The sequence below is a fragment of the Vicia villosa genome, linkage group LG3 (assembly GCF_029867415.1).
Source record: "Vicia villosa cultivar HV-30 ecotype Madison, WI linkage group LG3, Vvil1.0, whole genome shotgun sequence".
Lineage (NCBI taxonomy): Eukaryota > Viridiplantae > Streptophyta > Magnoliopsida > Fabales > Fabaceae > Vicia > Vicia villosa.
In genome coordinates this window covers 114,774,375-114,791,353 of record NC_081182.1, presented here as the reverse complement: position 1 = coordinate 114,791,353, position 16,979 = coordinate 114,774,375, and the positions used below count along the sequence as shown (strand labels likewise).

General features: G+C 34.7%; 3 protein-coding genes across 3 annotated transcripts; 2 read left to right on the top strand and 1 right to left on the bottom strand.

Moving 5' to 3' along the window:
* LOC131656568 (uncharacterized) lies at positions 1-2,147 on the top strand. Its single transcript, XM_058926259.1, has 4 exons — positions 1-589; positions 794-1,243; positions 1,370-1,685; positions 1,776-2,147. Exons 1-4 carry the CDS (start codon positions 143-145, stop codon positions 1,910-1,912), a joined length of 1,350 nt encoding a protein of 449 aa, XP_058782242.1. The 5' UTR covers positions 1-142; the 3' UTR covers positions 1,913-2,147.
* Positions 2,148-3,955: 1,808 nt separating this feature from the next.
* Positions 3,956-7,973, top strand: LOC131656567 (EH domain-containing protein 1-like). Its single transcript, XM_058926258.1, has 16 exons — positions 3,956-4,190; positions 4,346-4,425; positions 4,692-4,760; positions 4,848-4,905; positions 5,194-5,246; positions 5,331-5,361; positions 5,473-5,528; positions 5,777-5,890; positions 6,005-6,107; positions 6,201-6,250; positions 6,403-6,531; positions 6,608-6,859; positions 6,974-7,053; positions 7,172-7,298; positions 7,373-7,516; positions 7,611-7,973. Exons 1-16 carry the CDS (start codon positions 4,097-4,099, stop codon positions 7,794-7,796), a joined length of 1,626 nt encoding a protein of 541 aa, XP_058782241.1. The 5' UTR covers positions 3,956-4,096; the 3' UTR covers positions 7,797-7,973.
* Positions 7,974-10,781: 2,808 nt separating this feature from the next.
* Positions 10,782-13,072, bottom strand: LOC131656566 (upstream activation factor subunit UAF30-like). The gene is made up of 2 exons (XM_058926257.1): positions 12,759-13,072; positions 10,782-11,187 (listed from the first exon to the last, which is right to left on the bottom strand). The coding sequence occupies exons 1-2, from the start codon at positions 12,930-12,932 to the stop codon at positions 11,059-11,061; spliced, it is 303 nt and encodes a 100-aa protein (XP_058782240.1). The 5' UTR covers positions 12,933-13,072; the 3' UTR covers positions 10,782-11,058.
* Between the last annotated feature and the right edge of the window lie 3,907 nt (positions 13,073-16,979).

Below are 16,979 nucleotides of genomic sequence, written 5' to 3'. Positions count from 1 at the left end.
GTTATGGCCAACCTATTTATACACAGATACAGATACACAAACACAACAAGTAACAAATCACAAAATTTCTATTCATCAATCAAATCATTTCCATTCCCCAATTCATTCCTTCATCAATCCAATATTTTCCCAAATTCTCACCATGGACGAACCCTCCACCCCCAAAACCCGATTCACAGAAGAATCACTCTTACAAGCCACCAACACCAACATAAAAAACAAAGGCAAATACAGTCGCAGCCTCTCCCACGTAAACGACGAGCTCTACAGTTTCCGATGCTACCTCCGCTGGATGTGCGTCGATCAATCCAACGCCTTCACCGCCACTCTCTCCTGGTTCGTCTTCTTCATCTTCACGCTGGCCGTTCCCGCGGCCTCGCACTTCTTTATCGCCTGTCCGGATTGCGATTCCAGACACTCCCGGCCGTACGACGCTGTCGTTCAGCTGTCGCTGAGTTCGGTTGCTTCGCTGTCGTTTTTGTGCCTTTCGTCGTTTGTTAGAAAGTATGGGCTTCGGAGGTTCTTGTTCTTGGATAAGCTTTGTGATGAGAGCGAGACTGTTCGAATGAACTACATGGCACAACTCAATGTTAGTTTCCTCCCTCTCTCTATTATCTCCAATTGTGAAATTTTCTCTGTTTGTTTCAATATAGTTTTTTTTAGTAATTTAGTGTAATAGATGTAGCAAGTTCGAACTCCCCACTCTGATGTTGGATGTCACGCCTACCAAATGAGCTAGACGAGAATTGTTTCAATATTTTTCTTATATAACTTTCATATTTTTATTACACAGAGATCATTGAAGCTCCTTTCGGTTTTTGCGGGTCCATGTTTTATAGCAATGTCTGCATACAAAATCTGGTGGTACTCATCAGGAGGATCACATATTTCATTCTTAGGAAATGTGTATGTCAGTGATACAGTAGCTTGCATATTAGAACTCTGCTCATGGTTGTACCGAACCACTGTCATATTCCTCGTTTGCGTTCTCTTCCGTTTGATCTGTCAGCTTCAGATCCTACGGCTACAAGACTTCGCCACGTACTTTCATGTTGATTCGGACGTGCAATCGGTGATGTCGGAACACCTGAGGATCAGAAGGCATTTGAGAATCATAAGTCATAGATACCGACGGTTTATTCTATTCGCGCTTATATTGATTACTGGAAGCCAGTTTGTGTGTTTGCTCGAGACTACTAAGGCTAAATATGGTCTTAGTATCTACAAAACCGGTGAGCTTGTGGTAAGTAATCGCTTTCTCAAGTTGTAAATTGCAGGTTCTGAGTACAATATTTGTCGACAGTATTTATTTATATTTATGTATTAATGTAAACAAGTTGTTACGATAGTTTTTTGTACTTTGTTACAGCTGTGTTCAGTAACGCTACTTTCTGCACTGTCCATAATGTTCCGTAGTGCGACAAAGATAACACACAAAGCACAAGCGATCACAGGGTTAGCTGCCAAGTGGCATGTTTGTGCGACGTTAGATTCTTTTGATGGAGCGGACGAAGGTGGAAGACTATCGGCTCAGATTTCTCACGAAGTAATCTATCCTAGGGTTGGAACGGATGGGGAATCGGAGGCTGATGATGCTGGTGATGAAGAAGATGAAATTGATAACACAAAGTGGATTGCATCATATTCTTACAGTACTATTTCTTATCAGAAAAGACAAGCTCTTGGTAAATTTTTCACACCCAATTGTGATTTCTTGTGTTTTAAGTAAATAAATAAACATGTTTGAAGAACTATTTTTGATATTTTTTGTGCAGTAAATTACTTTGAGAACAATAAGGCAGGAATTACTGTATATGGATTCATGTTGGATAGGAGTACACTCCACACCATATTTGGTATTCAGTTATCACTAGTTCTTTGGCTGCTTGGAAAAACCATAGGCATTTCTTGAAGAATCTCTATTTGATTTCATTATAGGTTATGTATCATGGCACAATATAAATAGATGTTGTCTGTGAGCCACTTATCTTAGAGTTGTTGAACTCAATTACCGGCTGCTTACTTTGAGAATGGATGAGAAGATAGAAATAGGTCTTTTTCTCCTTTGTTTCCTGTTGTTAATATTGTAATCAACATTATGTTACAATAATGAAATGGTATTATAGCATTAAGATATTCACTTGACAGATATGCTAAGATATATTTTATTATAAGGACATCTCATTATTCACAATTTGAGAACATTCGAGAGAAGTGAAATTTCAACCATTATATTATTAAACCAATTTTTTTTTTTTATTTAACCTAGTTTGTGTAAAACATGTTGGATACAAATATTATTACTATAATTATAATTTTTATAATTTATTAAAGATAATCAAAATAAATATATGAAAAGTCAAATTAGGGGCATAGATCCTCTTCAGTCAAATTTACAAGAGATGGTGCAATGACTTAAAAATAAGTGAAACTCATTCCCTTTTGCGTTTAGTTCTTCATCCTAATACCTAATTTCATTTTCAAATATGTTCATCAATCTTTTTCCTTCCATTATCCAATTTCGTTTTCTTTCCAAATCAGTTTGATGGCATCTGAATCTCTGTTAGCATCTCAAGCAACTTCTCTCATTCAAGGAGAAGGATTCAATGTTATTGTGGGTTGGACTCACCACTTGTGACTGTCTGGACATCTCATAATCTAGATCGCAGGTTCTATGGATGTGGGTTGTACAAGATAATTTGTAATCCCTATTTTTTAGTTTGGCTATATAATCTTCTCAATCCCAAATTTCAAAATAATAGTTATCCCTTATTGTTTGTGTTACTCTGTTACGAGGAAGGAAAAAATGTGAATCTTTTCATCTTCTCCCATCTGCAACAATTCATACTGTCGACATAAAGTCTGCAATTTAACGACTTTGACTTTCTCACCTCCTTCATAGTACTTGACAAAAATATGTCATGCCTACTTCGGTGATTCAGCATGAGAGATCTTGTCAAAATTTGCCAAATCTACCGCCGACTGAATGCAATACACATCATTGCAATCTTTCTTCTTCGTCTCCTTGTGTGCAGTTTTCTACACGTCTGTTGGATCCTGAGCAAGCTCAGGAACACCGTTTTCGACCACTTCTAGGATTTCATAAAAACCAAACAAGGACTTCATTTGCTTGCTCCATCGGTTCCAATTTTTTCTGTCAAGAATTGAAATAGAATTCGGAATGCCATTAGTACCATTCATCTTTGCGGTGATTGATTAACAACCTACGATCTCAAAAACACATGTGATTCTTGAAAAAACAATCACAAACCTAATTAGAGTTCTAAACACCAATATGTTAGTGCTTGAGACACTTTTAGTGATGAGAGAAAGAGAGAATAAAGAAATAATGATTGATATTATTGAATGATAAAATTGAATTACATGATATCTATTTATATATAACTAATTAACTAACTAACTTGTATACTAAATAACAACCATAAATCCTAATAACTTGGGCTTGGGTTATCCAACTTGGATTTTATCTATCACAAGTTTCATGAAGAGGTTGAAAAACTATTGTTCGAACCACAAGAGTATTAGTTGATAAAATGATAAACTTAAAATATATTAATCTTTTTAATCACCACAATGTTATGAATAAGAATTTAAGATTCAAATGAATAAGATGAGGTTCATAATTGAGGAATCATTATAGAAAACTTGCATCAAAAGTCATACAAGATTGTGCTTAAACTCATTTGACAAAGCTCACATTAACCTTTTTGCTATATGCTTTGAAGGTATACTACAATAACATGTGGTAAAAGGAAAGATGCAATGAGTTGTATGAATAATATTACCAACCCAAAACCATACCCAATTTAAAACCAAAAAAGAAAAACACACATACACTTTTTACCTCATATATATAACACGTGTCTAACTGTTAACGAGAATTCAAGTTCTAGATTCTCGTTAATAATAAAAAGCACCAATTTTGCGCCATTTCTTGTTTCCACAATGGAACCCCTTCTTCTCGTTTGATCAATTAACCTCTCTCTGCATTTTGCAATCCCTCTTCAATTCTCTTTCACAGAAATCATAAAAAAAAAAATCCAAATTTTCAATTTCATTCTATTGATTTTTGTTCATGCGTGTCATGGAAATTGATACAATTCCAAATGAATCATGTTCGAAAGAGAATCTTAACCTTTATCAAGAGTGGTTCAATTATGCAGACGCAGGTTCATCTTTAAACCTAATTTCAATCCTTTTTTACTTTTGCATAAATTGAAATTTCTATGGTGTTGTGTTGCTTTTTATTAAGGGATATGATAAATGCATGTGATAATTGAAATTTTTATGATGATTGGGAATTTGGTTTGTTTTGTTAATGCAGATGGTGATGGTCGATTTACTGGGAATGAAGCGTCGAAGTTTTTCGCCATGTCGAATGTGTCTCGGCAAGATCTTAAGCAGGTTTTGAATTGTTTATTTTAGTAAGTGTATGGTTTGGCATTTAGAATAAAAAATGTACGTTTCAACGCCATTTTTGCCGTGAATTCAGAAACTAGAAATTTTAGCTTTAGCTCGATGCGCGTCTGTGGCATGTTTTGTCGTGCAAACAAACACGCGCTTAGTTTGTGCATTGTCCAAGTTGACAGTTTAGTCTCTCCTTTTCTGCACCTGTTGTTTTCTTCCTTGAATCTAAATTGTTTCTTTGGTGCTCCCCTTACCAAACTAAGGTGTGGGCGATTGCAGATTCAAAGCGAGAAGGATATCTTGGTTTCAAAGAATTTGTCATTTCTATGCAGGTTATTTTTTTCATTAAAATGAGAATCATTGTTTTATCAAAGCTTGATACTAATCGGTTTCTTGTTCTTAACACATTTGAATTGTAGCTTGTTTCTTTGGCGCAAAATGGATACACAATAACACATGATCTTCTAACTGGTGATAGTAAGTTCTCTTACTTCTGTATCTTTAGGTTTTTTATTAGTTAATGATTTTGCAACTACGTAGCACCGCCACGTCAGAATGAAGGCGTTTCAAGTGCCCGACACATGCCATGTTTTGTCTCAACCATGACACTAGAATACTTGGTTACATCCAATCACTTACATTTCTTAAATTATTACTTACATCTACGTGTTAGTATCAATATTGTGTCTGATATTTGTCTCTGCGTCGGCGCTTTATAGAATTGCAATGAGTGTTTTTGTTACATAAGCTTAACTTCTATTTCAGTTTTGAGAGATGTGAAACCACCAATAATGGAAGGTTTGGATGCATTAGTTGCGGTAAGTATTTTCATTTTTATGTTAATAATTTAAGCTGATTTAATTAAAGTAGTTATCGGTACATAATTGGCTTTGTTTCTACAGAAGAAAAAGCGCAAACAAAAAGATAATAATGGTAATATATATCTCTCATTTTATTGGCTAAGGTCATTCACAATTTCACATTGATTTTGGTTGGTTTCATTTCTCTTGAAATTCCATGTTCACTTAATTTGCAATAATGCAGTTAGTACTCTGCCACCGCCCTCGAATAAGTGGTTTACTGCAAAGTCAGCAAAAAAGGTACACATTTCGTCAGTATTATTACTCTGAATTTGTTACTGTTGTCTTGTTTCGGATTAACAAAATATGCCTTTTTCTCATATCGTTCTAATTTGGTTTCTGATATTATTCTAGACATATTCTTGAGGACTGAATATGCTCTTTATATTCTTTGCGAATTCTTTGCTATTGATAACTTTAGAGAAAAAAATTGTCAAATGCATTCGTAGAGATTTTTCACTTCTACACTTTGTGCATTATGTCCTTAGATGTCTGGTTCCTCTGTGACGTCAATTATCGATGGTTTGAAGAGACTTTACATACAGAAGTTGAAGCCTTTAGAAGTCGCATATCGATTCAACGATTTTGTATCTCCTTTATTGGTTAGTACACGGTTCTTGGTGATTTCGTGTAACTTTTTTTCCCTTCGTCGTGTTATGGCTGTGTTTTAAATATTGACAAAAGTATTCACTTATTTTTGCATTGAATTCTTGCAGACAAATAGTGATTTTGATTGCAAACCTATGGTTATGCTTTTGGGTCAATACTCAACAGGGAAAACAACTTTTATCAAACATATGCTTCAAAGTAGTTATCCAGGCAAGTTGTTTGAACCATTTTCAATTTCTACTCGAGTGATATACAATATATAATACAGATTTTATTTGCTTGTTTTCCTATTTATGACATTAGGAGCTCATATTGGACCTGAACCAACAACCGATAGGTTTGTTGTTGTCATGGTATGTATGAAATCTTTTACTCTCGATTACCAATTACTGCGGATAGATTCTTAGAAGACGGTCACAAATTTTCAGCTGTTAGATCTTAAATTGATTTCTAAGATAGCTTGAGTGCCAAGTTTAATATCATGAAGTGATTTTTATGTACGCAGTCGGGACCTGATGAGAGAAGTATTCCCGGTAATACTGTTGCTGTCCAAGCCGACATGCCATTTAGCGGTCTTACGACTTTTGGCACAGCTTTTTTGTCCAAATTTGAGTGTTCTCAAATGCCTCATCCTGTAAGTCTCTCTACAGAATTTTACCCAAAAAATGAGTAATTTCATTTGGAGCTTACTTTATCTCATTTGTCCGAAGTTACTGGAGCACATTACATTTGTGGATAGTCCAGGAGTTCTATCAGGAGAAAAGCAACGGTCGCAAAGATCATATGATTTTACGGGTGTTACATCTTGGTTTGCCGCTAAATCTGATTTAATACTCCTTCTATTTGATCCTCACAAACTTGATATAAGTGACGAGTTCAAACGTGTGATTTCATCCCTACACGGACACGATGATAAAATTCGAGTGGTTTTGAACAAGGCGGATCAAGTTGATACTCAACAAGTAAGATAACATAAGCCATTAATCTTCTTTTTGTTTACTTAACAAATCTTTGGCAACATCAATAGGGAAATCTTACTTGCATATTGTAAATGTGATTGTGTCCTAACGTCGCAGTTAATGAGAATTTATGGTGCACTAATGTGGTCGCTTGGGAAGGTGCTCAATGTTCCAGAAGTCATGCGAGTGTATATAGGGTAGGTCACTTCATATATACCAATTTTTGAATAAATAGGAAACGCTTATAGCATAAATGCTTATCTTATAAGTGCTTATCTTGAATGCTGTCTTTGATCCTTTGACTTGTTTTGGCAGTTCTTTCAATGACAAGCCAGGAAATAATAGTGTCAACGGTGTACTTGGCAATGAACTCTTCGAAAGAGAACAAGACGACCTTCTTGCAGATCTAAAAGACATACCGAAGAAGGCTTGTGATCGTAAAGTGAGTTTTTCATTTGATTAACTTTTTTTTTATAGTAATGATCTTCTCAACTATAACACTTATACATAATGTAGATCAATGAATTTGTAAAACGAGCTCGAGCAGCCATTATACACGCGTATATTATCAGTCATCTAAAGAAGCAAATGCCTGCGATGATGGGGAAAGCTAAAGCTCAACAAAAACTCATCGATAATTTGGAGGACGAATTCGCAAAGGTATATTATATATGAATGAATCCACCAACTCTGTATTTCTCAAAATGTTATGATATTGAGAAAGAGAATGAAAATTGAAATACATCTATTACAGGTACAAAGAGAGTTCCATCTACCAGCCGGAGACTTTCCTGATATTGATCATTTTAAAGAAATTTTGAGTGGTTATAACATTGACAAGTTTGAGAAATTGAAACCGAAAACGATACAAGCAGTGGATGAAATGCTTGCTCATGATATTCCTAATCTGTTAAAGTCTTTTAGAAATCCATATGGTTAAGTTTGCAAGAGAAATGATAAGGAAGAAAGAATGCATACATATCAGCATAGTTATGTACATGCTTTGTGACATATATGTGTATCATGTGGTGTATATCGATGTAATGACTTCACCATCATGGCTCTAATTGTTGAGAAGAGATTTTTTTTCTTCAATGAAGAAGCTTTATTATTATCATTCTACATCTACATTCAATGATGAAATTAAAAGAAAAATAACCAAAAAGAAAGAAAAGAAAGATATGGAACGTGGGAGTATTAAGTATTTTTCTTTTAGATTTGAAAATCTAGGTAAAGATGTCTTTTAAAGAATATTAATAATCTCATAATCTCTTATTCGGTCTGAGTAAAATAGTAATAAAATTATCAACTAATACTCTATTTTAAAACGAAAATATTTTTTATTTTTATTTTTTATTATATAGGTCACCGTATAAATATGATAAATTTGTGTCATGTACTCAAGTACATGTTAGTGAGTACATGTTAAGTCAGTTTAGTTGTTAGTTATGCAGAGACATCACATTCATACTTATTTAAAAACTTAAATTTCAATTCCGAAACTATTTAATAAAAAACTCTCTAGAATATTACATTTTACAATTTTTACATATACTGAAAAAATATTTGGCATATTTAATTAATTTATGTGAATAGTCATAAGCTATCTTTGTATATAATGTATTTAATTTTCACTTTTGATATTCCAGTCATTTAATATTAAGCCTTCAATACATTTTTTAATCTTTTACTTTTGTTAATTTATTATTTTACTCTTCTATTTTTTTGGTTTGGTGAATTTTGTAACATGACTAAAGAGATTTATACATACCACCCATCAAATTATACATGCCACCTCTCAAAGATATGATTTAACCCATTATATTCTTGCCTAAAATTAAGGGGGGCAAACGGGCATGCCGCCCCGTTTAGGTCCGTCCCGCGAAAAAATGGGACAAGCGGGGCGGACATATTTGAGAGTGCGGGTCTAAACCTTGCCCCGCTCCGCAAAAAATAAGGACGGGGCGGAAAAGTCCACGGACATTGAATCTTTTAGGCCTAAAAATAGTAAAATTGTATGAAAAAGTTTATGTCCGTTAAAGCCCGCAAAAAACAGGACGGGACGGAATAATTAAAGGGAACGGGCCTAAAAGCTTGCCCAGCCCCGCGAAAAAAAAGCGGGTAAAACGGACTTTCCCTGCGGGCCGGACCTGTTTTGCCACTCCTACCTTAAATCACAAAATTTTAAAAAAATCCCGGATGTTTAGAAATTTTCATGAGATTTTATCGGAAATTTTAAAAAAATTATTGAATTTTTCAAAATTTTCAATATTTTTTGCAAAATAAAAAAAATTATTGCATTACCACAAATTTGAAATTCTAATATGTACCGAAAATTTAAAATTTATGATAGTACAAAATTTTGTTTTTATTTTTACCGAAAATTTTAAAAATTCAACCGAAAAAGTCACTCTTCACCCACCACTAACTTATGCAAAGTTAATTTTGAAATAACACATAATGTGGGAGATGGCCGGTCTCAAAGTTAATTTTGAAATAACACATAATGTGGGAGATGGCCGGTCTAATTTGGGGTGGTATGTTAATTCCTCATTGCTGAGAATAATGTGTCCAATTTTAATACAGTTACGGCACCGCCTTAATCTTAACCTAATCAAAGAAAACCTCATTATTCCACCACTTATTATTCCACCACTTGAGATCCTTCTTCAAGGCTTTGAATTTTTTCTTTGAGAGTAAAGCTCATCCAACCAAGGAACAATCCAATTTTAATTAACTACAGTAGAAACTCTTTAAATTAATACTCGGTAAATTAATAAACTCTCTAAAATAATAAATTTGTCGGGTCCCGATTTGGGCCAATGTAAAAAATTGAAAAACTCGATAAAATAATAAGATAATAACTTTTCATGACATCCCTTTATAATTTTTGGTCTTAAGAAAATCATAAATTAATAATTCATAGAAACTGAAAAAATAATATTACACTATTGAAATATGATTCAATAGTTGTATGTTTTCCATTAAAGTTCAAAATCGCTGCAACGTAATTCTAAGAGGCATAAACTAATTTTTCTTTTTGTTTGGTATGTACATTATAATTACTTAAAAACTCTTTAAATTAATAATTATTAATTTATCGATAAATTAATAACTCTCTAAATTAATAAATTTATCTAGTCCTGACATTATTAATTTAAAGAGTTTCTACTGTACAAACAAAAATCCACATGTGTGATCATACAATGTTCAACAATTTATCTCCAACATCGTATATTTTATTCTTCACAAATAACTATGAAGGAAACCTACTCCAAATCATTCAACAATTTACCTCCGACATCGTGTATATTTTTTAAGTTCTTACAAAAAAAAAAAACTCAAGGCTATTTTAGAAAGAGCTGAACAAGAACTTTTGGTTGTGTGAGATCGAGATTATCTCTTGAGCCTAATGAAATCTCTTCATGATATAAACCCTCATGCAGTTTTAAGCAAACAACTTGACCTCTAAATAATAAACACACATAGATTTCTTACAAATGAGGAAGGGTTTCATTCCTAGTAAACAAAGAGTGCCAAGCACTTGGCCTATGAAATTTCATGCTTTTGGGAGAAACATGAAGCAATCAAATTTTTACTAAACCGATTGCAATGCATACAATCTACTTATCGTAACTGTGGTCGACACTACTCATGCATACTGTGGAGAAGCCATAGCATAATCGAGTTCAGAAGAAATCACAACTTGCATGTTCAAGATGATTCTCGACAAAGAGTGCATATGGAGATGTAAGAGGGTACCGGGATTATCTGAATCCTTTGTATCGACTGCAGAGACTTTGGATGCAATAGTTCTGCAGCCGCTACAGAGGTTCCAAATCCTAAGGAAAAATAAAACGACTCAGCTTAAATGATAATAATATACACAATTTATGCAGACCAAATCACAACCCCAACAAGAAAATTTCTTCAAAACAACATAAGTAGTTGCAAAAGCATGCAGCGAAACAGGACATTTTTAAATTGGATCACATGTGATAAGATTAATCTAATACATTCATACACAACAAAGAAAACTGCCAATTTGGTGTTTCTACTGCTAGGTTCCTATACTAATGTTGGTGCGGAATCTATGGGGGGGAAGAAATGCCGGAAACAATTGAGAGACTCATCATGAGGAAGAGTATGCATGTTCTCCATTTCCTATAAGACATACATCTTGATTCGTATTACATGCATCATCACTTGGGCTCTTTCGGAAAATGTAGCTTGATAAGTGTTGGAAGTTCTGCTAACTCAACTTGAGGTTTCCCAAGTAGAATACCTTTTAATTTCTCATCACAGTTTACCACGTTTTTGTTATTTGGATCCTGCTCAAGCAAAGAAACAATCCATCTTTTAGTCAATCAATTGAACTTACTAATCATACTAAAATAAATACACCAAAGCCAAGACACCATAGAAAATATGGCGGTAACCCCCAACTTAAACTTGAAACTGGATACACGCATTTTATAAACTCATAACTTCACATATGAGTAAGCTTAATAAAAAAAAACATATAACTGCTCAATAACATCAGAAAGAGGCCTTCTTTATTGGGGAATATTATGTTGAGTGTGTTTACATTGCATTGCAATAGGAAAAATGTCAAGGAGCTTATTTTGATCTTATTTGTCAAAATTATTTGATTTTGATACATGCCAAAAAATTTATATCAGGTACAATAAATAGCCATACAATTAAGTGTGTAATAGAAAAGCGAATAGACTGCCATGTTAGTGCCCGACTTTCCGCTATTATATTTATAAAAACCATCTCACACCGATACATTAAGAAAGACTAAAAATACAAAGGACGTTATAATACACGGTTTCCCTCCCAATCCCAAGTTTAGAGAGCTTGGATATCTCCCTCTCAATCCTTAAACAAAAAACTGAGTCCCCGTCCCTTTGTCAAACTGCCCTATTTATTATGATTCACAAAACACATAAAACTATAAACATATAATCAAAACTTCACACATAACTGTAACACATCATAAAAACATCACACATGAAAACATAACTTCCACATAACTGACTTTAGAAATTCCTAATGAGGTCTAACATAGTGCATGGTTCAAACAAGATCCAGATTACAAAGTAGTGAGCTCTAAAAGTTAATGACCTTCTTCCACTAGCATAGTTTTAAAAACAATCTCACACTAATACACTAATAAAGACTCGAAAGACAAAGGACATTATAAAACACAGTTTCTCTTCCAGGTTTAGACTAGCCTAAACCAATGCTTACTAATGCATCAGCGCAGTCAATAGCAGATTATGGCGGTTAGTGAAAAGGTCCTTGGTTACTAAAGGACACACGATCGCAGAGAGTTCGAGGGCGTGCAAGGCAGGCTACCGCACATAACCTAAAATTTGTCAGGGCCTCATAAAATCTTTGTGATTGTTAAAATGAGGTTAAATAGGGCCTCTTAATAGTACCATGGCTAACCTACACATGGCCACCAAAAATTTAAAACAGCTCAGGTCGGTACTATAGTAGCTTTTACAGCGAGATAGCTCCATAAGAGCCCTAAAGATTTAAATGTTTGGACTTTTTGTTGGGAGAACTTTAGGAATTTCACAATTGAAAAACACCAAAACAGTGTTAGGGTTTCTCCACTTTCATTTCACTCTTGTTCCTATCATTTCTCACCCTCTTCCCTTATCAGTCAGAACTACAAGTTCTTGAATATCCCAGCCCCATTCCAATCAATACCACTCCACACATTAAGAAGTGAAACAAGTATCAATTTGAAAAGCAAGGTTTCAAATTCAAAGTAAACCCCTTTGAATTAAGAAAACAGAATAATAACAATAACTTTAAATCATTCGTATACAGGAAATTACTTTGATGTGAATCAAAATTACATAAAGTTGTAAAAATTAAACAGAACCTGAAGATTGTTGGTTTTGATGTAGGACCAAACGCGCATGAAACAGGTTAATCGAGAAGTCTGAGATTGACCGACGAAGTCTCTGAGAGTGGAAGGAAGGTTAACGAGATCGATCAGGTTTGCAAGTTTTTTAGGGTTATCGGTAACAGCTTTCTTCATTCGCTGAGGAAGCATTTTTCAGTTCAATACACGAATTGTAATGGCTATTACTGCGAGATGGGTTTTATCAAAATTTGAACTTGAGAGGAAGAGGAAGAGGAGTGGTGTAATGTTTGGGACACCCTACAAACAAAATGTGCAACTTGATTTGTGTTTTGTTAGGATTAGGACAGAACGATAGATGGAAAGAGAGTGGAAAATGGGATGAAAATTTAGTTGTTTGGTAGGAGTGAAATTTAATAGGAAGAAAGAGAAAATAAAGATTTTATGAATTCCTATATTATTGTGGATGTTAATATATTTGTGTTTTTTTAATCAAATATTTGAGTATGATATATATTAATGGATCAGTTATGTTTATTTTAACCATCAATCTATATTATCACATTATGCTTAATAATATTAGTCCATGTCAGAATTAATTTTGCGATATGAGTCTATTATTTATTAGACAAACTCTCAAAACCTAATAAACAATAAAACAACATTGTGTTTCAATAATATATGTGAATATCATGTATTGATATGTGTTTAGACTATAACTCATGATATATGATTATCTATGTGTAAATGTAACATCACCTCTCAACATAAGCTAAATCCACATATCATGTTATAAACGATCATATCTTTAAAGTTATTCCTGGTCTAGACCTATGAGACCCTCTCGACACTTCATATATCAACAAGCAAGTTATAAGTATAATAGACATTGTAATATGTGTCGTATTGTTTATTAGACAATCTCTCAAACTAATAAACAATACAACAATATTGTGTTTCAACAATATATGTGAATATCATGTCTAGATCTGTGTCTAGACTCTAACTCATGATAGACGATTATTTAGGTGTAAATCTAACATCAGCTCTCAACATAAGTTAAATTCATATATCATGTTATAAACTATCATGTCTTACAAAGCATAATCACAAGTTATCCTTGGTCTAAACCTATGAGACCTTATCCGCACTTCATAGATCGACAAGCATTATACAAAAATAATAGACATTAAGAAAAAATATGAAATATTAAATTTGTTTATCAAGTCTCTTAAGTTGAATGTTTGTCGCGCCGCGTGATTCTTAAAACATGTCCCGCCTCGAAGAGACACTAAGTCCCTCATGAGAGAGTATAGTTAGCCCGAAGAGTCTAAGTCTTCTAGGTTGAATTGTATATAGTCTAGATGGTGATAGTATAAGTCCCTCAGGCGAGACATTTTACTTACATAGGTGAGACTTCCATCAAGCCCTTAGGCAAGACTTGTTATCAAGTCTCTCAAGTTGGATGTTTGTCTCACCTCTTAGGCGTTATTCTTAAGTCATGTCCCTCCTGAGGAGACACTAAGTCTCTTAGGATAGAGTTTATTTAGCATGAAGAATCTAAGTCTTCTAGGTAGAATTGTATATAGCCCGACTGATCACACTACAAGTCCCTCAGACGAGGCGTTTTACCTACTTGGAGAAAACTTCCATCGAGTCTTCATGCAAGACTTGTTATCAAGTCTCTCAAGTTGGATGTTTATCGCGCCTCTTAGGCGTGATTTTTAAGCCATTTCCCGCCTAAGTAGACACTAAGTCCCTCAAGCGAAAGTTTAGTTAGCCTGGAGAATCTAAGTCTTCCATGCATAATTGTATATAGCTCGACTGATGAGATTATAAATCCCTCAAACGTGGCATTTTACCTACTTGGGCGAGAACTCCATCGAGCCTTCAAGAAAAACTTGTTATCAAGTTTCTAAAGTTAAATGTTTGTCACTCCTCTTAAGCGTGATTCTTAAGTCATGTCTTGCCCGATGGTACACTAAGTCTTTCAGGTAAAAGTAGCTTACCTGCATTATCCTATAGAGTGCCCATGATCTTCCCCATGAAGTTCGGCGTAAGAAATATTTCCTTGAGAGGCGACAAAGATATTTTCTATGAAGTCCAACATAAGAGATGTTGCATAGATAGGTGTCAATGGTTTTCCCTATGAAGTTCATCATAAGAAATATTGCCCTGAGGGGCCGCAAGGATCTTCGCTATGAAGTCAAGCATAAGAGATGTTGCCTAGAGGGGTGGCAAGAGGGGCATAAAGGATCTTTGTTATGAAGTCCAATATAAGAGATGTTGCCCAGAAGGAGGCAATGATCTTCTCTATGAAGTTCATCATAAGAGATGTTGCCAAGAGGGCGACAAGAATCTTCTCTATGAAGTCTAGCATAAGAGATTTTGCCCAGAGGGGAGACAAGGATCTTCCTTATTAAGTCCATCATGAGAGATGTTGGCCATATGGGTGGAAAGTATTTTCTCTATAAAGTCCAACATAAGAGATGTTTCCCATAGGAGCAACAAGGATCTTTGCTATGAAGTTCTATATAAGATATGTTTCCTAGAGTGACAACAAGGATTCTGGCTATGAAGTCCAGTATAAGAGATGTTACTTAGAGGGACGACAAGGATCTTCACTATGAAGTCAATCATAAGAAATGTTGCCTAGAGGGGCGACAAGGACCTTCAGTGTGATGTCCAACATAAGAGATGTTGACCTGAAGAGTGGTAAGGATCTTCACTATGAAGTCCAACAAAGAAGCATTTTCAGGAAAGAATATCATCCCTACTATGCATTTAGAACTACTTCCCTCAAGACCAGGTCACCTTCCCGCATCTCTCTCGGTTAGATTTTGGAGTTATATCGCTTTGCCACCATGTGTTTGGCGGTGAATTCTCGGAAATAGGCAACTCCCTTCACTTCGCTGATCAGGTCTGCTGCGCATTTTAAGCCTATCTCATTCGCCTCTTCATTAAACTGGGATCATCACCATAAAGGTGTGTTGACCTCTACGGGTAGCACAACGTCCGCCTCAGTATATCATGGAAATAGGGTTTCCTTGGTGGTGGAGTGCGAAGTGGTGTGATACGACCATTATAACGCCCTAACCCTGATACTTATATATATAAAAAATTATATGTTGATTAAAGTGTTACCAAATTCAAAACATCTCATCTTTATTCAAATAGTAGCGAAAAATTAAATTAAAATACTCGACCAAATAATGTTTGTTCTCAACTACAAAATAACATCATAAAAATTCCTCAAAAGATTAATTAAAATCCAACAATTAAAACAAGTTTCTCGGCTCCTATGTTACATGATCAAAGCATAGCCACTAAATAAACAACGGAACTAAATGGAAATAACTTCAAAAGTTATCTTCCACTCACAGCAGCAACTCTACTCCGGAGTATTTGCAAGATATCCATGGTGGATAACATCAAAGCAAAGGGGTGAGAATTCACATCACTGAGATAAACGACATAAGCTAAAATGGAGAATACAAACATCTACACATATATTACAACATTTACACATATTCATTCTCACACCCAATCCATCAACATACTCAATACAATCACATATTCATTCATTTAAATTATGCAATGAGACTCATAACATCAACTAGACTCATATGCATATGGTACCATATCATCAATAATTGATTCACTTAGGAATCAAGTTCACCTTTCTCGAACCTCAAACTCCACCCTGCTCGGATTTGGGACAAGTCACCAATCCACCATGCTAAAATTGAAACTTGACTCTTTAATCAAAGGGAGACTCAGAGACCTTAGTAGATTTATAACAAGATATGATGGTTAGGGTTTGCCCACAACGACGATAAGTCTTATACAGTGGTGTTTTGAGATAATTTAGGAGTTCTACTCACGTGAGGTGAGAGACTCTGCTGATGATCGGTGATGCTTGGTAGCAAGCGTGTAGTTACAGACAGTCATGTGTTGAGACTCTAGTGAGCGTTTTGCTATTTAAGGTGTAATGAATGATGTATGACTTAGAGTCTGTTCCTTATCCTCTTGATATTTAATGCCAAGTTGGACCATTCACAAACCAACCATTGTGATTTTACAAAAATAAAATAAAAAATTAACATTTAAAAAAAAATAGCAAATACTAGATTTATTTTTAAAAATGATAAAAAAGAATTATTAAGAAAAATATTTGATCTCAATTTTCCAACCACACCATTCTTACACGACGCCAAAACCCACATCCCCCGTCGACCC